At 37.3% G+C, this 24,110-nt stretch overlaps 1 protein-coding gene across 1 annotated transcript in view; it reads right to left on the bottom strand.

Annotated features, from left to right (window-relative positions):
- The window catches only part of Dcc (DCC netrin 1 receptor), a 1,074,495-nt gene that overhangs the window by 258,414 nt on the left and 791,971 nt on the right, over positions 1–24,110 (bottom strand). Inside the window, exons 10-12 of the mRNA XM_032886223.1 lie at positions 11,751–11,899; positions 11,030–11,168; positions 4,941–4,990 (exon numbers count right to left, since the gene is read on the bottom strand). Coding sequence (XP_032742114.1) covers positions 4,941–4,990; positions 11,030–11,168; positions 11,751–11,899 — 338 coding nt within the window. The remainder of the gene's footprint in view (positions 1–4,940; positions 4,991–11,029; positions 11,169–11,750; positions 11,900–24,110) is intronic.

Below are 24,110 nucleotides of genomic sequence, written 5' to 3'. Positions count from 1 at the left end.
GTGCAAGATGTTATAATGTAATGATGACTTTTGGTTGGACTGGCTACCTTCCCAGCTTCAAAAAGTCTAGAATCTACTATCCTCTTTGATCTTGTTCCAAGACTAAACTCTGTCCCTCTTTATTTACTAAGTCTTGTGACATCTTGTCTACCAATAGGACTGTATACTTGCATTCTTCCATTCTAGTTTCTGCAGGGTTAAGTTCCCCTCTGAGTTATTTCTAGAAATTGTAATACCTCACAGGTTTGTAATCAAAACAACCAAAGTGGTCAAAGCAATAAAATTCCTCTTGAACATTTAACTCTCTTTTAGGTATCATCAAGTGTTTTCTGTCCACTTATAAGAAAAACAATCGCAAAACAACATTCATTCTGTTCTGTCTCTGAACACTAGGTCTGTTTTAATCCTCTTCCCGTGGCAGTCATTGTCTTGTCATCACTTAACGATATCTATCATCCAGACCTGGAAGGGCTAACAGTCCCCAAATTCTGTAAAACGGTTCTACTATTAGTTAAGGCAAGGCCATCTCACCTCTTTTTCCCACATTTTCTCCTTCTAGATGACCAATCTCAGTGTATAATTTTGTGTCAAATTTTGTCTTAAAGCATTTTCACTAAGAGCTAGGTTTATTAGTAGTAATTCATTACTTGGAGCTTAAACTAAGCTAGCCACTTTTTACCGGTCTTAGCTCCCGTGTCATCACTTTCGACGCCCTCAAAGCCATTTACTGTCATCTTGGTGTGTTTAATTTTTTCAAAGAACTCAATCACTTTGGGGGTGAATTTTCCAATTGTTTACTATTCAATTATTGTTCATGAAATATAAATAAGCCCTAGGAAATAACGGTGTTTTATTGCCCTTCTTCAAAGCTCAGAGTTGATATTGCTGTAATTCATTTTGTGAGCAGCACTTACAGAATTATAACACATAAATGAAGTGAGAGTTGAACTGCTGAGCACATTTCCAGGTACAAAATGTCAGCTGCATGTTAGCGACTTCCGCTCTTAGCTGCTTATTAAACATGATAATGAATCCAATTAGTCATAACATTGTGTTATATCTCACATTAAAATAATTGCACTTACGTAGTTTAAACATAGTTAAACCTATACCGGTGAATATTTTTCTCTAAGTGAACATTTAACAATCTCTAAAATCAAATCACATAGTGCCTTCACCTATTGGCAGGATTGAACCTATTCATGTTCTCTGACTAATCAACCATTCCAACTAGAAGGGCAACTTCCATGAGCTAAATTAAAATCAGAGACCTTATCACTAGACCTAGGTTCATTTAATTTAAGACTATTATTAAACCTCCCTCTTTTCAAAAATGAATGACTTGAAGGAAATCTCATTAAACCTCATGGAAAGGCAAAAGCAAGCTCTGACTGCAGAGCGAACCTGAAATGGGAACATTAGAAATATGTACGATGAAGTTTAAATTACATGTGATAAGAGTATGAAGTCAAAACTCTAAAGGAAATGGTTCTGTTCTATATTTAATCCCTTTGTCAAAATTCCCTCTGTACATATACTAAGTAGCAATGCTTGCAACAAATTTGAAAAGAGTAAAAATGTTTCAAATCTTAATTCACAAATAGCCCTCAAAATGTATATTTTAAGTGTATGGAATATGAATAATGAGAAGATTCTATAAAATCTTTGCTAAGTTTGGCTTGCCTGAATCAGAAGTTCACACTGGCAAAATATTCCTGAAAGGCACTGAAATTTATAATAGACATTATAAACATATCTGTGGGAACTTTATAAAAACTCTTGGATTTCCCCACCAATTGACCACTTTCAGTTCTTCATCTGCTGTATACAGAGTGTCTCATCAACAATTGTCATCATATTGTTCTTGGTCTAGCAACCATAATTATTGAAATATCATTTGTTCATATCTTTTCTTGTCCTAGGGGACACTGTCTAGCAAAAGATGCCCCGGCTGTCTGGCTGCTAAATCTTTCTGCTCACTATTCTATAATTCTTGGATGGATTCACATGGATATGTGGGAGTGAACCAATTCTTGCACATGATATTTGATCTCTAGTGGTTAGTCCTGGATATATGAACACATATGTATTCACACACAAGAGCAATAATTGAAGAAGGAATTATGACTTTGTAAGATTGTGTGGGAGAAGGTAAAGAACAGGAGCAGATTCAGGAGGGTATAAATTATATAAACATGCAGTTCATCTAAGAAATTCTTCAAAACCACTGTGCTCATACTGACAAGTATGTGGGGTGAGGGGAACACTCATCCATTACTAGAGGAAGTGTAAACTTTTGCAGCGACTATAGAAATCAGTATGGTGGCTCCTCGTGAAGCTAGGAATACATTTGACACAAGAACCAAGTATAAAACCCTTGGAATTATTCCCAAAGTTCTCTATATTTACTACAGAGTCACTTACTCAAACTTGCCCTTTGCTGCTGTATTCATAATATGCAGAAATTGGAAACAACCTAGATATTCATCGATAGAAGAATGGATAAGGAAAATGTGGTGCAGAGACACAATGAAATACTATTCAGCTGTTAAAAATGAATATTCTCAGGTAAATAGATTAAACTAAGAAAATAACCATCCTATGAGAGGGTGATCTGGATGCAAAATAACAAATATAATATAGTGTTATTCTTTTACATATGGATGTAAGCTATAAACCTTTCTTAATCATGCTGAACGACCAGTTATTTAGTCAGAGAATGACAAATGTAATGTTTTTATCTTAAGTATGGATGTGAGCTATAACCCTATGTTAGTCCGAATAACCACAGAAATTAGGAATAGAATAAAGGACTGAAGGAATGAAGGGGTCACTCAAAAGGGGGGAATAAAAGTATAATTAGAGAGAAGTAGAGAGCTGTGAACACATGGATTAAATGAAGAAGAGGAGAGAAGGGGGAATTACAGGGGAGAATATGGGAAAGAACAGTAACAATAAATGTTTTTTGAGGGGACATATAATAAACTAGTATTGTAGATGCTTCAACAATAAACACACAAATGAAAGGAATTTAAATGAAATCACCAAATAAGGAGGGAAAAACAGCCCCAAGTGTAACTTCAAGTGTCTGGACTGGATTACATATAATTGAATTAACAGAAAGGGGCATAGCGAACCAAGAAACAACTCAGACTATTGTCCAACCTATTGGTTTCTTTCCAAAAACTAAGGGTAAAGACCTTTTGCTGGAGAAAAAAAAATGTTATTTTATATAATTGCTATATCAATATATAGTATCCATGATACTGGTAGGTACTCTGCATGGTCCCCATAGAAAAAAGATAAATACCAACTCTGATCCAAGCCCTTTTATCTAAAATTGTGAGCTGCTTTAATGAAACCCTACTGCAATAGTGACACAAATGTTGTGAAACAACCAACCATTTTATGATTGAAGTTAAGGCCCACTCTCTGATATGAAACTCATCTTTGACACTCATTATTCAGGTGTCCAAGAAACTAAGACTAGATACATCATGGACATAGAAGAAACTCAAACACTGTTGTCCTAATAAAGGAACATGGCAATAAAATGTCTCCTAAGGACATTTTGTTATACATAGAGATCAGTTACTTGCTCAGTCATTATCAGAGATGCGTTCTCTTTGAGGAGACAGGAAATAATACAGAGACAACTAGACAATGTGCAGAGACGGAAAGACCTTGGGACACTCAGTTGTAAATGGAATGTATCCATTAAATTCCTCCCCTCAAGTTTCAAAGAGTTATTCAGAACGAGGTCGAGTGCTTGTAGGAGACAGTATGTTTCAGACACAAGAGGACCGACGACACACAAATGAACTCACAGAGACTGGGACATCATGCACAGGGCCTGCATAGGTCCAAATCCTGAACATAATCTCTTGATTCCAAATACAAAGCTCTCTCTGGTAGACCCCTGCTTGTCAAGAAAAAAATATTTCCTCCACAGGATTCTTACTGGGTATATAAATAATATTTAAGGATACATCTCATGTTACAAAACCAAAACACAACCCAGTTATGTTTTTGTAGATTTTTTTTGTCTCATATTTTTTGTTGGATAACTTTTTTTTCTCTACTCACTGTTCTTTTTAGATTTTATAGTTTTCAATATTGTGTTTTACAGGTTTTGTTTGTGTGCATGTGTGTGTGTGTGTATGTGTGTGCTTTTGTGTATATGTGTGTGTGCTTTTGTGTATATGTGTGTGTGCTTTTGTGTATATGTGTGTGTGCTTTTGTGTATATGTGTGTTTGCATGCACGCATGTGCTTCTCTCTCTGCATGTTTTGTCCTTTTCTACTATTTTGTTTATTCATTTAATTACGATTTGTTTGAGTTTTTATTTGCCTGTTCAGAGAGAGGGGGCGGAGGGAGAGGGACAGAGGGAGGGAGGGAGGGAGGTAGGGAGGGATGGAGAGAGAGAGAAAGAGAGAGAGAGAGAGAGAGAGAGAGAGAGAGAGAGAGAGAGAGAGAGAGAGAGAGAGAGAATATGCGTGGTGTAGGATGTTTGTGGAGTGAGGTGCGAAGGCTATGGGGGAAGTTGTGGGAGGGAAAACAACAATCAGAATGTTTTGTATACATTTTCAATCAAAAGATTAAATTGAATAAAAAGATTTCTGAACTGAAGATTGCTTTAATTTTTTCTGAATTAGAATACTGCAATTGAATACTACACTTTTGTCTCTATTTGGAGATATAAATAAGTGACACAAGCTCTCTTCATGTTAGAAAGACGATCATACACTTTTAACACCTGTACAATCATATGCGTTTCCAGAAAAAAAATTCTTTACTCCAATGTATGTAACTCTGTTCAAAGAAAATGCGCTGCTCCACAACCTACCTTTATTCAGGCCAACGTCCTGTACTTCCTTGACCGTATGCTAAGCAAAGTATTTCACAATAGGTAATAAAGCGATCACCATTGGCTGACTTACCCTTGAATTAACCACTTCCAGAGAGACGTTCTGAGGTGGAGCACTTGGCACTGAAAGGAATCAAATAAGGTGTGATGGTTACTGCCGACGCTTGCAAAAGAAATTCCAGCCCACTGATGCAAAGAGAAGGTATATCTATTTTTTCAGACTTTATAATGAGAATTCAGTAAGTTAATGCGAGCAGGCAGCCCTTTTCAATATTCTTAGAGAGAAGAGAAATAAACACTTGCTTATTTTTTTGTCTCATTGGCCAGGTCAGTACACTATCTATCTATTGAGTCCCCAAAACTATTTTACAAAAGAGCACCAGGTGTAATAGCAAATAATGCTATCTAATTCCAGTTCTGTGATAAACCCCCTGGTAGCATCTATGCAAACACAGGGGAGATTTTCTAGTGGCATCCGAGGATTATCATATTGTGATGCTTTTTTTTTTTTCAGGATCTGTATTGTTTTATGGTGGAATAGAGCATCATGATAGACACCTGTGTTGCTCAATTCCTATAATGCTATCATTATTAGCATTATAGAGAGAGTAAACAGGAAATGGCTTTTTGTTGGTTTAGCTGCTTATAATTAAACTTGTACGATGGAGAAGCAAGCAGATTCTTCAATAGTCTTCGGCCCATAGATTCTCTTAACCAAAGACTGGCTTGTTTTTCTTTGGGGATTTTCTGTTTCCTACTGTTTTTCTTACATTTAAAAATTGTTAAACATGTATGCCAAAAGAGACTTAATGCAGCTCCCTTTTGGTAGCTGTACTGAAAATTTACTAAATGTAAAGAGTATGTCTCCAGCCATGTGGGCATTATGAAGACAACCATTGACCAGGTAACTGTTATGTAACCAGAAACACTCTGGTTCTCAGAGTTGAACTGCAAATAAATAAAACTCCTTGCTCACCATAGCACCAGGGACAGTATCCAATGACTTCATAGTGTCCATTTTTCTTAGATGAATTGTTCTCATTTTTACTTGTGACACATTTGTGGATGTGATAGGACTGGGCTACTCATGCATTTTAAGGACTCCTTCACCATTCTGCTTCCTCTTCTTTTCCTGTCAATTGGGTGGTGTCTGCAGTTCTTTTGCTTTTGTTTGTTTCGTTGGTTTTGGCTTTTTAATAGGGTACTAGTATTTAGACTTGAACTTAGGTATATCCTATACCGATTTTTGTTTAAAAATTATTCACCATCAGAGCATGTTACATTCCCAACTAATTTCTGTATTCTTCAAACTGACAATCAATTAACATTCATGGAATCAGTGACTAGAAGAGAAATGAAGACCTACTTAAGGATTGGTTCCTGGAATTTTATGAACATGAGGGAAATTGAAATAATTTATTTGTCTTTGGTTTGAACCTATTAGAGTTTCATAAAGATTGCAGCCAATGTATTCTGTGATAAAAATTCAGAGTCATGTGTTAATTAAACCACCAATTATTCTTTAATATTATTCTATAAGTTAGGGAACACCTCAGCTGTTTTAGTTAATATTATGACTTTTAATGAATTATGGAATACAGTGTTCACATGTCCAAATGTTTTCTAAATTCTAATTTTAATCATCAATATGAAGGGTACTGTTAGGCTTATGTGTAAATCCATGAAGCGTCGGTTAAAATAGAAGATTAATTGGCAGAGATGGTATGAGGTAGTAATAAAAGTTATTTTTTTATTTTTCCCCATTTTTAATATAAATAGCTTTGCTACATACACATTGAAATGATGCTTGGGTAAAATTATTTATAAAGTACTTACCAGTCAATTTTAAAAATCAAAAGAAAATCCTCCCAACAATAATAAATCATTTCATGTGGCCAACATATCCCATGATCTACTGAGATTTTGCTTCCCTACTTATTTTTGACCACATCTCACACTTACTCTCATCTTGGAGCTGTCACTTACAGAAGCTTAGAAATGCTCTCCTTCTATGGGCATATAGTAAATCATGCCAGGGGAAGTTGGAGTTTCCTATTGGTTGACCCTTCTCTGATACGTTCTGTAGATTATTTATTCTCCTTTTACTTTCTGGTAACAATTTAACATTTACCCTGCTGAGCCCTGCCCCACCACAGCAGAGTGGGACAGGCCAGCCGTCCCATGCTTTGCGTCTTCTCATACTGCCAGCTCACTTCCCAAAGTTTGGGAAAAATTGTTTCTCATTTTAAACTAATACGCCTTAAATATAATTTCTCCATTCAAAGGTTCTCTGGTCCTTGTTAAAGTTTGTCTGCCCTGAAGACACATGCGAAGGCTTAAAACTGCATTCACTAATCGGTAAGCATAATTTTAAATTTCATACTCACCCCAATATGAATTCTATATAGAGCATGCCAAAATCCTTTTCAGAATATTAGAAACATTGTTAAAGCAATTAATTTATTGTCTTCATCGAAACCATGTAAATGTCATTGTTAAGTCATTTTAATTAGGCTTTGTTAACTTTAAAGAAGCGGTGTCTTAATTTGACTGGTTTCAGACCCAGGAGGAATAAGGTATGCTTGGTTAGGCCTGTACACCTAGGGTTTCTGTTGGGTGCCTTTTGCGTATCTTAACTTCCTTCAATGTTAATAATGTTGACTTTTAAAGTTAACAGTCAGTGTTGGAACATAACTAACTTATTTATGGCCCACAAGCAATTTCAATTTTTATCCTTGTTGAAACAGAACATACCCTTGCTTTATCTCACATAATTTCACAAACGTCTGGAAACACATTTTCTTTTAAAAGCAAACTTTGGTAATCCTCTCAGTTATGATTTGAATCTTTAGCAGGTGCTATTGATTGAATTTTGGAAGAAGGACATAGTGTGCTAGATTTCTTTATTTGGTCTGGGTCTGTGCTTGCAAGTTATGTGATATGTTCAAATGCCACTATTTTTCTTAAATAGTCATTAACTTCCACTTTCTAATACACAAAAACCAAAACAAGGAGATCAATATGTATGGAAACGACAATGTTAGAGGCATCAAAATTACTTTTATTAAATGTTGATAATTAATAAAATGTAACTCTCAAAAATCTTTACTTTCACAGTGTTGGTTTATTTTGTTAATTTTCTACAATAGAACACTCTCTTTCTTTCCATAGACAGCATATTGGTTGTTCTTGTTACAGGGCAAGTAGAGAATTCATCTTCAGTATTGTAGTTAGCAATCGATAATGGATAGGATTAGACACTGAATGGAAGTGAGCACAACACACACTCCCATGCCTATTTTTATCTTTCATAATTGTACAGAGGGAGGAAATGTTGATCTTCAGAACGTAAAGGCATCCCTGACAGTATATCATTAAGTTGATGAGACGATGTCAGAGATTTTTCTCAGTGTGGTAGAGCCTACTGCTTTATACATTCTAAGATGAAGGTCAATCACATTCCATGCTTCTTACAGCATCTCAATAAGTGGGACATTTGAATTTGTTTCTGAGATAGACATGCTGCCATATTCATATATTCATTGACCAAATTGACTCATGGTGTGTAATGGATCTCCTTTACAAACATGCTAATCTGAGGCACTTATCACAAAATGCTGCCATTTTTTCTGTTATTGTTGTTAGTTGGTTGCTTGGCTGTATTAATTTTTGGTGTTTGGTCATTTGATGCTATCCCTGAGTGTCTAGGATGACACAAACTTACTATTTCCAAGTCCCCATCTCTCAAGTACTGGAATTACAGGCATATACATGCACCCCTGTTTCAGATGCTTTGTTTTAACATAGTTTTGAATTTCGTCAGAAAGTAAACATTAGAGAAATCTCGGGAGAAGTGGATGATGGCTTAGACTAGAAGCCATAAGCATTAGTTATAACAGTAAGGAGCATAGACTGATGCTTACTTTGCCCCTGAATTTTTTTCTGCTCTTGGATCTTGATCTACAGTATGCCTCAATCCAGAAGATAATATCATAGTAGAGCTAAATTATAAATGGCAGGTATCTGGATAAAGGTATTTACAAGTAAGTCAGTAGACCTAGAAAATCATTAGAATATTGAGTTCATACAATAGATTTCTCACATTTAATTTTGTCCTAAACATTTTTCTCTGTGCCAATATAAATTCTGTGGAATGGTTTCCTTCAAGGATTATTCATATATTTACATCTGTGTTTTAAGGAGGAATATATATATATATATATATATACATGTGTGTGTGTGTGTGTGTGTGTGTGTGTGTGTGTGTGTGTTACATGTATATATATGGAAAATCCACACACTTTTATATATATATATATATTTACTGAACCTGTCTAATTACTGCCAAATTTCACAAGTTGATGGAAACACATAAATAGGCAAAAGATTATCTTACAAGTTTAACAGAATAGAAAACAGAACTATGTACTGGTCCACATAACACTGATACATATGCCATTCATTGTTTTAGTGTGGGCATAGGTTAGCCTATTTGATTTTTATTTATGACACCAAGTATCGACAGAGACCAGCACTGTGCAACAGAGGAATGAAAATGGGAGATCCTTTAATGTAAGGCAGTTCATCTCAGTGTGGTGCATGACCTTAGCATGAGTAACAGAGGATGGCGGAGTAGAGCAAGCATGAGATGAAGTAGACAGAGGGGAACTCGGTACTGTCCAGGTGGGAGCCAATAGCACATGTTTTATTGAACGTTAAAGGCTCTGAGTTGATGATAAAGATGGTGTTACAGATGAGGTCAGGGTGCCACACAGGAGCACCCCACAATCCCTCATTTTTCTTATCAAATGCATCTAATAAAGAGAACTTAGTAATCCCAACCACTACTTTGACTTGCGGTGATAGTCATAGAGTTTCTTTATCAATGACAGACAATTTTCTGCGCATTGCAGCATTTCCAGAAGATAATTCTTGGACTAATGACTAACAATCTATCTTTCTCACTTATGACATTTAAAATCAAAGTGGAGAATAAGACCGCAGTATTACAGTTCAGAGTGTGAATGAAATCTACATAAATTATGTAAAATACTCATTTTCATTTGTTTTTCTTTTATTTTTATAATTATAAGCTATAAAGTAATTTATTCAGCCACTGCATATTCTGTTCTGTCTTGAATAACAGAATCAGACGGTTGGAAAGAAGAATTGCATTAAAATTAATACTGAAGTGGCCTAACATTAAAATACCCTTTTAAGTGAGATTGCAAATGAGCCTTATCCTGTATTCTCTTTGGAATAACCTTAAAAACACGCTTGTCTTTCTTCTTGCCATTGATATTCTGTGAAGTATGCCCCTCAATACTTTCCCAGATTAAAGACTGTTAGGTCAAGAATCAGAAATTGAAGGCAGTTTTAATCAAAATATCAATAATTTATAAAACTAAACATACTAACAGGGAAACCATGCTGCCTCGAGCTGGCTTTTGGTCCTTTTAGTATTCATGAGGATGCCTCTGCCATGCACCTGCCTGAATCTCCATAGTGCTATTCTAAACCATATACTTGCCTGTAACATTTATTAAATTTCCCAGGCTTTCATTATCATTTATTCCTTTGGTAACCGGCTTCCCCTGACACCATCCAGTTAAATCCATTATCTTCATTATGATTTCTTCCTCCTTTTACTTCACTTGAAAAATATGTCTAATCTTCATTTGTTAGGCAAGAGGAAAGAAAGGTGTACACTTTCAAGCTCACTTCTAATATTTTAAGTGCATGTTTACTTAGCAAAAGTCCTTCGGGTATATTTACTAATTAAGCTGTATAGTCCATCATTTATACTTTTAATCATCTGGGCATTTTAAAAATGATAAGTGAGAGAAACATACCATCTATATTATTCCACACACTAATAGAAATGAGCAAACACATGTACAGGAATAATTTGAACTCTTACAAGTAGACGTAGTTTTGGGATTGTCCTTTAATCCATTCTGACTGAGTTAGGCAACTGAATCAGAAATCTAAATTGGAAGACAGGACTGTGAATAAATTGCCTATGTCTTTTACTTATCGTAAAACATTGCAAAGCATATTAGTCCAAAAAAATCTTTACCACAGAATCAATAACATATGCACAATCTTTTTTTCTTTTTTTTCAACAGACACGTGAGTTAAGCTTCACCGTTCGTCACTTACCATCTGAAAGTGTAACGACTGTTATGTCATCGGTAGACACTCCCGGCCCATAACGATTATAAGCAAGGAATCGAAGAGTATATTCCGTAAATTTTTTCAGGCCTTCCAGTTTATAAGAGAGTCCATCAACCTCAATATTCTGGAGATATAAAATGCCAGAATCGTTATTAAGGAAGCACATTAAAGCAGAAATGGCAGGCATCCTGGGCAGTCAGCGAATTGAATGTTAGACACTCGTTTATAGACGCACACTCTAGCCCTTTAATGAATTGCTGTAAAACCATCCTTGAGCCAGACACTCCCCCACTAAAGTCCAAACTACTCTGCAGATCCATGTTAAAACATCATCATGCGATTTTATAGTCATTAAGTTTCAATTTGTTTAAACCACTCAGAGCACTGAGTAGTCTGGGTTATTCTACCCACCTCAGAACTTTGCTAATAGAAGTACCCAAAATCAAATAATTTGTCAAGAAATCATAGATTGTCCTCTTTGAAGAAATAAATCTACAGATACTGAAACTCTCAGACAATTTGCCACTAGTTTTATGTGGTGTAGACTGAAACTTTTCCTCTCTAAATCACAATGATTGTACTTGGAAAGAATGAGCTATTCAATAGTCATGCTACATGATGAACTGTATCAGGATCTGGCAAGCGCCCTATGTCTTTGGCTACATAGTCACCCAGGAGGTAGATGCCAGGCTCATTTCTTACCCACCTGTTCTTTTCCTGTAGACACCTCAGTGCAAAACAATCTGTAACCTTGAACAGGACCATTTGCATAGGCAGGGGGTTCCCATGTAATAAGAATTGAGGTAGGAGAGGCAGATACAGCATGCAGGTTTTCTACTGGCCCTGGAACTTGCACTGTGGATAAAAGAAATTGATGTAAATAAGATACTTGCTTTCTTAAAACACATATTTAATCTGTACAGTTCAAGGAAGAAAAAAATAGTCTGCGCTATTTGTAGGGTAACAAGAAATAACAATGTTAGTCTAAAATGTGAAAGTACAAGAAAATGAAACTTTTATAAACAATCTTGACTCAAAGGAAAGAGTGTATAAATTGAATAACTCATTTAATTTCATATCTTAAGGAGACTGGCCAGAGTAAAAGTGACTAGGATGATGACAGAGAGAAGTTAAGTTTCTCAATCTAAACTTTTAATCGAGAAATGTTTTCACTCTGCTAGTAGGCTTTCCCACCTTTATTGTTAATAGCTGCTGAAAGAAGAAGAAATTACAATTTTTATAACTTTAATATTATGATTTTGTTTAATCAAATGAGCAACGCACCTATGCATAATTCATCTCGTGGTCTTTCAGTCAGCGATTTATCATGTAGCAGATTCTGGTTCCTGTTAACTTTTTTATAAAGGATTTTATTTTCAGTTTAACCTTTCTATATATTCTCTCATAACCATTCTTAATCAAGGATAAGTCATTTGTTTCCTAATGAAATTAGATAGGACAGAACCGTTATCTAGAATCAAAACCCTTCTGTTTAGTTGAGTTTGAAGAGTCATAGATTTTCAGATTTCTCTGTCAGTAAAAGCTAGTATTTCAATCTGGTTTTGCATCTAATATTTAGAATAAATGGAAATATGTGAGGAATGTTCCTTCCTGAGTTACGATGAAGAAAGTAAAAGACAAGAGACAAACTGCAATTAACTCATGATTTGGTTAAGACATGGGAGGAATATGTAATATTTAAAAATTTGAGACAGATTTTTAAGGTTCCCCGTCTTGGTTTCCCAAGGTAAAATAAATCTAGGGACCTGGGAGACTGACACACAGCCACTGGAATAGAAGAACTAATTTCAGTTACTCCTCCCTCGTCTCACAATGAGGTGGTTAAGATAGAATCCAAATGCTTTCTACTTACTAGTGAGCAGGGTGTTGCTGTTGTTGTTTACTGTTTTTGGATTGTTTGTTTGTTTTTATGAACTTGCTTTCACCTGACTCTTTAGGTACTAGGGGGCAACTTTGCAGAGAAAAAGTGTTAAGCATGGGTGCTACACCCATCCTGGGATTAAAACTGTGGCATGAGAAGTTATGCATCACTCCTCTGTCCTGAATGAAGCCCATGAGAATCTGACGGGAAGTCTTCCCGTCAGAGCCGAGGCTGTACTAGAGAGAGAGACAGTGCACACCCACATATCCCTCATGAAAAAACCAGCATCAACTTTGTTGAAAGTCAAACAATCTTGAGGCTTGGGAACCAAAGAATAAGAGATGTTAAATTCATAGCCGTTTTCAGCAGGCATTGTAAAGAAATACACTGTAGGGGTATGTGCAGCTCCCACTTGTAAGCCCTGAGAATGAAATGTGTCCCCTGCAGCTGATCTTGACTGCTGCTACTTGGTATCATAGCGTTCCCAGTGAAAACAGTTAAAGCACCATCTAGATTCGCTAATAATGGAAGCAGCCACGGTGTCAAGAGTTTACACACAAAGCTTTCTACACAGGAATTGTTCGAGAATGTTGTTCCGCATGGATAAAACCACTGGAGAAATTACCAACCCTGTTGTTACCAAGTAACCTAAAGCATATTATGTCATGTACTCCTTATTGATTAGACAATACAAGTGATTATTTAATACAAGTGATCGCTGATGTCTTTAGCATTATGATGAGCATAAGGTTGGAATATGTGTCCATGTGAGCCCATGTGCTTTGTAATAGGTATTTATGTTTATTAAATGCTGTTGATTACAGAATATCAGACCGTTACTACCCTAATATGGACCTAGTTGACATGGGTGGTGCCAACGCTCATCATTTATTCATTGGTTATACTTGTCTACATTGCTAATGGTCATTAGACACTATTCAGGGAAGGCATGGACATGGACTTTTAGGAGAATTCCAAGCATATATAACAGATACCAAGGATCATTCAGAGTGTTTGTTTCAAGTGTGTCATGGGCTGCCTGACCAGGGAGAACATTTTCTTTGCTAGGATGAAGTCTCAATGCTATGTCATTATCTTATATCTTACTGTACCTTAAAATATAGCTTAAGGTTTTATAACATGGAAAGAATATTATAGATACTCTCATGTATTAAGACACCACAGCCTTAAACACCTGAATATATTTACATAGAAAAATTAAAACCAATTAAGTATAGTCCTCATCAAAATTCCATACTCTGAATAAGATTAAAGGTGCTCCTTTCATGGCGTCCCTAGGGATTCAGTTGAGTTTTAAGTATTTACTCTTCATAGCAGTGCCACAAATTCAATTGTAAGAGTTTGTATTTTTTTCGTTTTGAATTTTGGTCCTAATTACATATATGGGTAATATGTTTTTCATGTGTGAGTTGCAGGTGTATATTTATACATATGTAAGAATGAATTCAAAACAATAATGCTTGTATTCAGGTACTTTCTAGAAAATACATTAAAATATAGTTAATGTGGTATCACATACATGATACGTGCATATGAGCTGCAAAGAAGAGAGAAACTAAAAGGAATACACACGAATATTCAAAGGCGAGTCTTAGATGTGAAATCAATACAGTTAACAACAGTTCCAGCTTTCCATATCGTTACATTTTAGTGTGTCAGTCAAGAAACTTAATGGGTTCAACTGCTCATCATTCCCAAGATGTGTTTAATACTGATCCCCTTGGACAATAATTTGTGGCAAGCCGCATCTAATTTCTTTCCGTCTCAGTTCAAGCTACCTATTTCTTCCAATAATGCAATGACTTTAGGACAGGGGCATAATCTATGCTAGTGACTCATCAATCAATGTCAGTCTAACCAACTACATTTTAAAAATTTAATATTGGATTATGGTAGAAATTCAATGCAACACCTGTGTCTAAGGACAAGTTAAATAGTCACAGTGCAGCCAATGAAATATATTAGATGTCACTGTTTACACTGGGAACAGAAATCTGTGATTACATATGGTCATATGTATTATAAGATAAGCATTTACTCGTAAAACTTTGATGTATATTAACCTTCAAGTGACATATTAGTCAATTATTTCATCAAAATCAATCATACTGTATTTCATCAATACAATCGTACTGAGGACAGGAGGGGAGGGAAAACCAAGTGGGGGGGTGAGAAAGGGAGGAAGAGGTAGGAGAGATACCCCAATGCTCCCAGTGACTTAAGCACCAACCAAAGGGTACACAGGGGTTACCCCTGGCTCCAGCTGGGTATATAGCAGAGGATTGCCTTATCTGGAATCACTGGGAGGGGAGCCCCTTGATCCCGTGGAGGCTTGGTGACTCAGGGTAGGGGAACACTAGGTCACTGAGACAGGAGTGGGTGGACAGGTGGGGGAGCACGCTCATAGACACAGGGGAGGAAGAAGGGAATAGGGGCTTGTGGAGGGGAAACTGGGAAGAGGGATAACATTTGAAGTGTAAATAAATAAAGTAACCAATAAAAAAGAAAGAAAAAAGGAGAGATGGAGGCATGGGTTAATGAACTACGTTGAAATGATTACAGATGGAAGAATGACCATCAGGGAGTCTGGCACTCTTATCTAATTCACCTCTTACCTGAATTTGTTATTAAATAATTTATTGACTTTCTGTTTTCATCTTATCAAAACAGTAAATGAATATTTGAAGGTGTGAGTCCATAGTTTCTGTCATCTGGGTCCGTGAGTCTGAATGGCAATGACTAATGTGTTAAAATATCTCAGGCTACTTTTGTTCTAGAACAAAATCAGTGATTCACTCTCTCAAATCACAATTACTGATTGGGAATTGTGTTAGGTTTTCACCTTAGAGACATCCTCAACCTTCGCTTACTAGTCATCGTCATAACTGTTTATTTTCTGAGTGTCTGCTTTCATGTATGTTTGTGGACCACATGCGTACTTGCTGCCCTGAACCCTCCGAAGAGAATTCTCAAGCTCCTGGAACTGCGGTTACAGCTTGTGAACTGCCATGTAGGTACCGGGTATTGAACCCGTGTCCTCCTTAAGAACAGTGGTGCTCTCAACAGCTTAGCCATTCCTTCAGACCCATCTTCAACTTTTACTCAAAAACCAGTAAATTAAAACGTTGGTGTGTTTTTATAGCAGCTCCTTTTCACTCTTTGAAGGATAAGCATTTTAAAAGCATTCGGTTCACTGGGTCATACCCAACAGTGTTTTAAATGTTATTCTCTTGAACAAGAAGTCACATAACATATGCACAGGTAGCTATGGCATCCTTTCCTTTTCTTTGTCATATCGTTTAAGGCATCTGGCTATATATAATGTGCTTTCCTAAACCTCAAAAGCCTAAATTATTTTTTATTCAGTCTGTGTAGTCTAAATTCTTGGGATTTCAAAAATCTGCCCCAAACAAGAAAATGAATCTAAAGGTTTCCAGGAAATGGTTAAGGAAGATAAAGGAATGCCCAGGCCCAGAGAACACTGGCTGAGCTAATGTCTTTCAGCCATTACACTGATGGTTCTCAGCTGGAAATCTGAAATGAAGACAAATGTTAGTGTCAGCGGATATGTAGCCGAACATCTGAATATTTAAAGTTTTTTCTTTTAAATGACTGTAAAGTACAATGAGTTCTAATGTTCCTAAATTGTCAATTTAACAGCTATTACTCTTGAAGAACCAAAGAAATGCCTCATTCTGAAAGAAAAAAATTAAAAAGGCATTGTATGTGTTGTCATTCAAATAATGATTCATAAGTCATATACCCTCAAGTCAGGACCGAAATCTCAAGATGACTCTCTTTATCTGCTTAATAATTTAAAAGTGATTTGGGGTGAGTGTTAAGGATAACGAGCAATCTAAGAAATCTTCTCTAGTGATCTGAATGGGTTTTACACACAAAGTTCTCTTCCTTTTAGGAGAAATTTCTCCTGCCAATGATTTGCTAAAAAACCATTTCACATGTAACTCATTTCTGAAACTACTCACAATTATTGATAATAAAGTGCACGCTTTGATTGCCTCTTGAATTTTTAATCCTGTAGTTAACAGCTTTAGTAATATTTCTATGAAATCTGTTTCTATTCTCTACGTAGGGAAGGCAACATCAGAAAATCTACTAGCAATATAATTATCATTGTAATGAATCTTGACTGAATGAGACATATTTAGGTGATATGATAGTAATTTGGCAAGGAGGAATTAAAAAAAATACACAGGTAGATTTGTAGTAAGAAGCCACAGGAGTGTTAAAGGTTTCTCTTGGAGAAAACAATTATTTTCTCTTTATTTCGCTTCTAGTTTTTGTAGGTTGACGTCATTTTGCAGGTGAAGGCAGACAAAATAAAATGAGGCCAGTCATTGGACAAGAAGGAAGGGAGGCGGGAACAGAGGCTTTAGAAGGAGAGGGAGACGCAGGAGAGAAGGAGCTGGGAGAAGAACATGGCCGCAGATGTTAAGGTTCTTCTCTGTGCATAGTTACAGGTTGCTATGAATATTTCTAAGAGATGGAGGTGTACAGGATTTTTGTGCCGTCTAGGTAGGCAAATTATATCTTATCTATTGGATCAGAGGTTATTACGTGGTGTGTTCTTTCATGTGGAGACTTAACTAGTTCAAGAGAGGTTGCAGATGCACCAAACACGCCTCAGATTTGGGATATGTATGCCTGACGTGGTAACAACCCGCCAAGGGAACTGTGGGTGAAAGTAAAGCAGCGAGGCAACGTGCCTTGCTAGAATGGCTCGCAGACCGCCTGGGTCTGAGAGTACGTGGGGACAGTGTGGAGCTACTGGGATAAATTAGCGTTAGTTCCTACGGCCCCATGGAGCCTGGACTAGTGAGAGAGCAACCGCCTGAGTACGCGAGGGAACCTGTCATGCTGCCTTTTTTATTTACCTCAACAAGTTTTAATAGGTATTTTTCTACTAATGCATGATACACTTGACAGTGTCATCATGTATTTAACTGTGCATAAATAGTGTACAGATACAGCTACATAAGAATATGCACAATGTGGGAAGTGTGTAACATAGAACTTATGTATTACTTAGGAATATACAGGTATGTGTGATTATACCTCAGTGTGATTATATGTGTGATGTTCATATACTATATACAGCCCTAATGAGTCACACTAAGGTTAAGTAGTCTAATAATTATATCGATTAAAGGGTGTAACAAAATGATAATATACTGCTAGTAAGATAGGTCAAAGTTTTCACTACAGCAACTATTAGTAACATTTCTGCAAACAGCATATAAACTTCAGCATATTAAATTTCAGTTTTAAAACACTGCCAAAAAATGAAAAGTGTGGCAAATATTCTTGACTCTTTGTTGGAATTATCAAATATTATTTTTATTCAGTAACTGCTATTTAATTACTTTCTGTATCAATGCTTTGTCTGCATGCCTGTGAACTATGTGCATGCACAGATCCCAAGCAAACAAGAGAGAATGTTGGGTCCATTGAGAGTGGTGTCAGAGAAGATTGTGTGTTGCCTTGTGGTCGAAGGTATTAGACCCAGATTCACTGGAAGAGCAGGCGGGACTCTTAACCACTGAGGCATCTGTCCAGGCTCCAAGATTGTAGCCCATTTAAACCAGGGATTATAACTGCTTTTATGATCCAGAAAATGCAAATGTAGCATTAAAAATCGAGAAGTACAACTAAGTTTCAAAGTCATGCAATTCGTGTATGTCGATGGCAGCTTTAGGTTATAAACTTGATTGTGCTGACTGATTGTATTATCCTGATCATAGTGAACCTGATTGTGGGAGTTTGATCAATCTGTAGAAGCTTTAGCACGGGCATAGCCTTTTCGAGAACCACCCATTCACTCCATAGTAAGGCGAACATAGCAGAGTAACTAACACATTGAATTCTAACATAAAGCTGAAGCGCTTCTTCAAAGTGGAGTCCAGGAAAAACTCTCCCATTTACAAAAATCTGATTTTCAGCAGGGCTGTGAAGGTGTTTACACCCCCAGAGAAGCTGGGTCTTACTTATTTCCCACTGCAATCGGAATGTTTACATTCAAGGAACAGCTGGCTTTGAAGTTTAATGCTACTCTATGTTTTTATCTTTTGTTCTCTCTTCAGCACTGTGAAATATTCCGAGGCAGATATATTCTAAGAAAACATTAAAATACTGTAAGCAGGTAAAACTGCTTAGAAATTTATCGTGGGTTCTTATAGTACTTGGTAAGAGTAGATGTCTAAACATATAGTATTTCTAGGAATCAATCTAACGATTAATTTTAAGGTATCAGAGGGGAGAGTGCAGTGCCTTTGGTGAAAACTGCTATTGAAAAACATTTAAGATTTTCATTGCTGGAAAAATTGGTTTTAAGGAAGAGAGAAGAATTTGATGAATCAGGAGACATTAATAAAAATTAATCTGATGGGTAATTCATTCTGGTTGCCTTTTAGGAAAGTCTGGTAAGGTGGACAGCTACCGTAGCTCTAGATGAACACTTCAGATGATGGCGACTTCAGGTAAAACTTGGGTGAGGGGGAGAAAAGGACTGAAGCTCTGAGGGCCAGCAGAAAAAGACGGGAACAGGCAACCTTGGGAGGTAGGAGGTGAGGGACCCTCTAGAATGTACCAGAGACCTGGGAGGTGAGAGACTCTCAGGACTTGAAGGGAAGGACCTTAGATGAAATGCCCTACAGTGGGGAGAGGGAACTTGTACAGTGCACCTCAGTAGAAAGACAGGGCTTCAAGTGGAGGGATGGGGTTGCCATCCACCCTATCCCACAGTCCAAATCTCTGATCCAGAATTGTTCCTGTCTGAAAGAACTGCAGGGACAAAAATGGAGAAGAGCCTGGGGAAAAGGAGGTGCAGTGACAGGCCCAAATTGGTATCCAGCTCAAGGAGAGGCCCCAAGGTCTGACACTATTACTGATGCTATGGTGTATTCCTAAAATGGGGCCTATCATGACTGCCCTCCGAAAGACCCAACAAGCAGCTGAAAGAGTGAGATGCAGATACTTACACCCAACCAATGAGCAGAAGCTGCTGACAACTGTGTTGAATTAGGGTAAAGTTGGAGGAAGCTGAAGAGGAGGGCAAACCTATTAGAAGACCAGCAATCTCAATAAACCTGGACTCCTGAGATCTCTTAGACGCTGAGCACTCACAGCTGAGATGAGGCCCCTGACACATACATAGCAGAGGACTGCCAGGGGTCTGGACTCAGTCAGAGAAGATGCACCTAACTCTCAAGGGACTGGAGGCCCCAGAGAGTGGGAAGGTCTGGTTGGGTGGTGGTGGGGGGTGAGGACATCTGTCATGGAGGTGGGGAGGAGGGATGGGATGTGGACCAGTCAGAGAGTGGAGTGGGAGCGGGTAAAGTCGGGACTGTAAAAAAAGATGAAATAAAAAGAAAATGGAAAAAAAATAAAACCTAGTACGAGAAGTTCTAATTGGAACTAAATAAGAGAAGCTCATTAAAAGGACACGAGTCACTTTTTCACAATGTATGGTACTGTAATTAAATTGCTGCTTTGTGTTATAACACACAATTAGTGACTACAATTTAATTCTACAAAGTTTAGAGGAAAAAAATGTGGTATCACTAATGACACCCAAGGAAAGCTCAAAAAGCACCCATGTTCTTCTCAAAATGTTTGTCTAGAGGTTCAGTTTAATCAAGTCTGATAGCCCTTGGATAGCCAAGGCAAGAGGACTATGAGTTCAATCCACACAAAACTTGAATATTACCTTTTTTTTAAAAAAAAATCAGCGGTGACAAAAGTTGGCTCACAAAAATTGAATTCTGAAAGGAATTTTCTGAGAAGCTGTGAAAAACTTCAGTCATTTCAAATAAAGTAGTGATGAGTGCTCATTGAGTCTAGGGTAGTTGAGAGAGTGTCAGGAACAAACACCTGAGTCCTAAATCCAAAGTAAGATCCTTTCTGCTATTTAATAATCATGGGGACAAGACACACATGCTGTGATCATAAATTTTATCATGGTTGCATTATCATATGAAGTTTATAGGAAATTACACACACACACACACACACACACACACACACAAAGCATTCAAATAATCCAGTAGCTAGTGCCAATGCTCTCAAAAACAGTTCCTCACTCATTTCCTGTCTTCTCTTACTTTGCCACAGGATTAGGGAAAAAATGTGTTTTCATCTTCCTAATTCCAGGACTGTTAGAAAAACGTGAATAGGTATGACATCTGATGGGAACTGGAAGAAAAGTGTACCAGGATATATTAATAATCCTCATCAGGATTGTGGTAATAAATCACACCTTGCCAAGAGAGGACTTCATCATATGGCAAAGATTTTTCTACAAATAATAATTGAGACTTTCTACCCACTCGTATATGTCCACGAAGAGTGACTTTCATGGTTTTATTTCCAGCATAGGCAGATACCAAGTTATTGTTTCGTTCCTTTAGAAGCTTTACCTCCAGGAAGCGTATTTTCTGGCCCCTGCTTGCTTCACGCTGATTTGAGACTCATCTATACTTCAGGATTAAATTTCTGCACACAAAAATCTCAGCTCTCTATAAATAGATAAGTACCAGAGAGGCAGGTGTCTTCAGCTTATGCACAACCCAGAGCGTTTCCCATGGCGATAATGTAACAAGTCCCAGCAGCCTTTCTTGAAGGAGGCTTGTACTGTGGTCAGTGCAGGAGGAATCGATATCTGATATTTGTAGTTTTAATAGAGCCGTAAAAGACATGTATACATCGCTTTTTATAAAAGAACCCCGCTGCCACTTGTTAGAGGAGAAAGTAACAGCAATCTTTTCCAGACAACTAAGTGAACAGATTTATCCACATAACAAAAAGAGATCCTACCTTAGTAGAGACCATCTCTTTGGGGGATGCATTTTATTGTTTATCTATTTCTGGTCTTCCAATGCTAAGAAACTGCCTTGGATAAACAGTCTGTTTGGGGAGGGACTATCAATTAAGGAAAACATTTAGAACTCTATTCTCTTAACACATAGAATTCTATTCCCTTAACATAAGTTTCTGAAATGTCAGATGTCCTGGCACAGCCAAGTGCCAGAAGGTCCCATTCAATTAATATTTGATAACAAAGGCTAGCAGAAATATGTATAACTTCAGAAGTCAGGAACCATAGGTCCAAATCTATAAACATCACTCAGACCTGTCGACAAGGTCAAGAATTTTTAAAGTCTTTGAACTTGAATTGCCTTATTTTAAAAGGCGGGTTCATATAGGTCCTGCTTTAAAGATATATATTGAACTCTTCATGGTTCATAACAAAAATGAAATTCTTGTTAAATATTACCCAGATTTTATAGTGTGTCAGGAACTATGATAATTGGTGTGGGAACACAATACATTTTTCTCATAGGGGGCAAAGAGGAACCACAAAGAGTCAAGAGCAAGAGAATCTAAAGTGGGAAGGAATCCTAAAACTACCAAGGGATGAAGTTATCCTCAAAAGCCCATCTCTTTCTCATCATTTAAGACTCACAAAGCAATTGATGAGTTTTGGCATTCTGTGATCAATCTACAATAAGCAGTGAGACTAAATGGATAAATGGGGACATTGAAATAATAAATATTCTGGAGTTCTAAAAAAAGTAGAAATTCAGCCTTACCCAGAATGATAATGATGTTTGTGGTGATGAAGACACAGAGATTTAAGGGCATCATTAAAGACTTCAGTTGATAGGAGAAGGAAGGCTAGGGAGAGTTCAACCACCTACAAGACTGACCTGCATAGCTGGCAACTTGAGTGCTGTTCTCTGAGATGAGAAACACGGCAACACACAGAGCTGGGCCCATGTGTGTGTGAAAACTCTGTAGTGTGGGCAGGTGACTACCAGAGTGTCTGTCCCTTACTATATCCTCATTGCTACATTGTGCACTCAAGGGGATTCTACCCTAATTATAATCATAGGCTAGGTCCTTTCTTCATCTTCCCTTCTCGTTAATTTTCTTGTGTTCCCATTTAGTTAATTTCTCACCCTATGTCTAAGAATGAACCTATGGAAGATGCTTAAATGTCAGTTTTTCTCCTCTGCTCTTTTTTTTCCTTTTTCCCATATACAGTCATTGTTTGTCAAGAGCATCAGCTGGTCATTTCTGCTGGTTTTCTCTCCATTCTTCTCCTAAGTTAGATCCTGTAAACTTGAACTTTGATCATACTTAAGGCATAGATGATAGATGAGACTGTCCTACGGTTCTTTTCCCATCTGAGCACTGGTTGTGCATGCTGAAATGTTTCTCTTCCTCACTTCCTTGATGCTTGGAAAGTGATGGGAAGATTCAAGATCATTCCTAGAAGCAGCAACAATAAACATTTCAGTGACAATGGACCTGGACAGACATCTGACCTTGAAGATCCTGAAATTAATATTCACTCTGTGATTCCACTGACATTTATCTCCAAGAAGCACCTTTACTGCCCATACACATACATGCTTCTCAGAGAAAGGCTGATAATCAAAAAGGACAGAAAACCTGGCTGTCCCCTATCACCAGGAAGCATCTAAAAGGCTCTCGGTCTGTTGACTGAACCGCCCTGAGGATTAAGTTTATTTTATTTTCAGTATTCAAAAGATAAGAAGTTTATTAACCACTTGGAGGATTCAGGCTTGTTCGTAGATAGCAGCAGCAGGACATACTTGGGCAGTAAATCAGAGGTCGAAGACTTAACACAGTTCCACTAGCCTCCTGTGCTACATCCAAACAGATTTCTCTTTCTGTAGGCCATTGCCTTGGTGTATATACCCATGAATATATAAAGAAGGACTGATATCAAGTGAAGGACATGACTTTAATTGGCACTCAAAGAATACTAATTTTCATACTGAATAAAAGAGGACTATAGCAAGAGGACTATATATCATACTTGGTGGTGTATGAGTTTATGAGTAATTATTTGGTGTATGGGGTGGAGACAGGTTCGAACTTTAGATCCCAAGCACTTTGAAACTCAGTATAAGATTGGCAACATTCCAAACTTGTCCTTAGCCTGAATTAGCCACAAGACACACATGCAAGCCATCTTCATGTAAAAGATACATGTGGCCCATAAGTGCTCACAGGTAGCCTAAACCATGTAGCAAATTTGTTGAAAAGATCTGATAGGAGGAATATTAATTGTAATATTACACATTTCACTCAGATTGAATGTGTTGGCTCAACTAT

This window comes from Rattus rattus, chromosome 15 (genome assembly GCF_011064425.1).
Source record: "Rattus rattus isolate New Zealand chromosome 15, Rrattus_CSIRO_v1, whole genome shotgun sequence".
NCBI lineage: Eukaryota > Metazoa > Chordata > Mammalia > Rodentia > Muridae > Rattus > Rattus rattus.
This window is presented reverse-complemented; position numbering and strand designations above follow the sequence as displayed.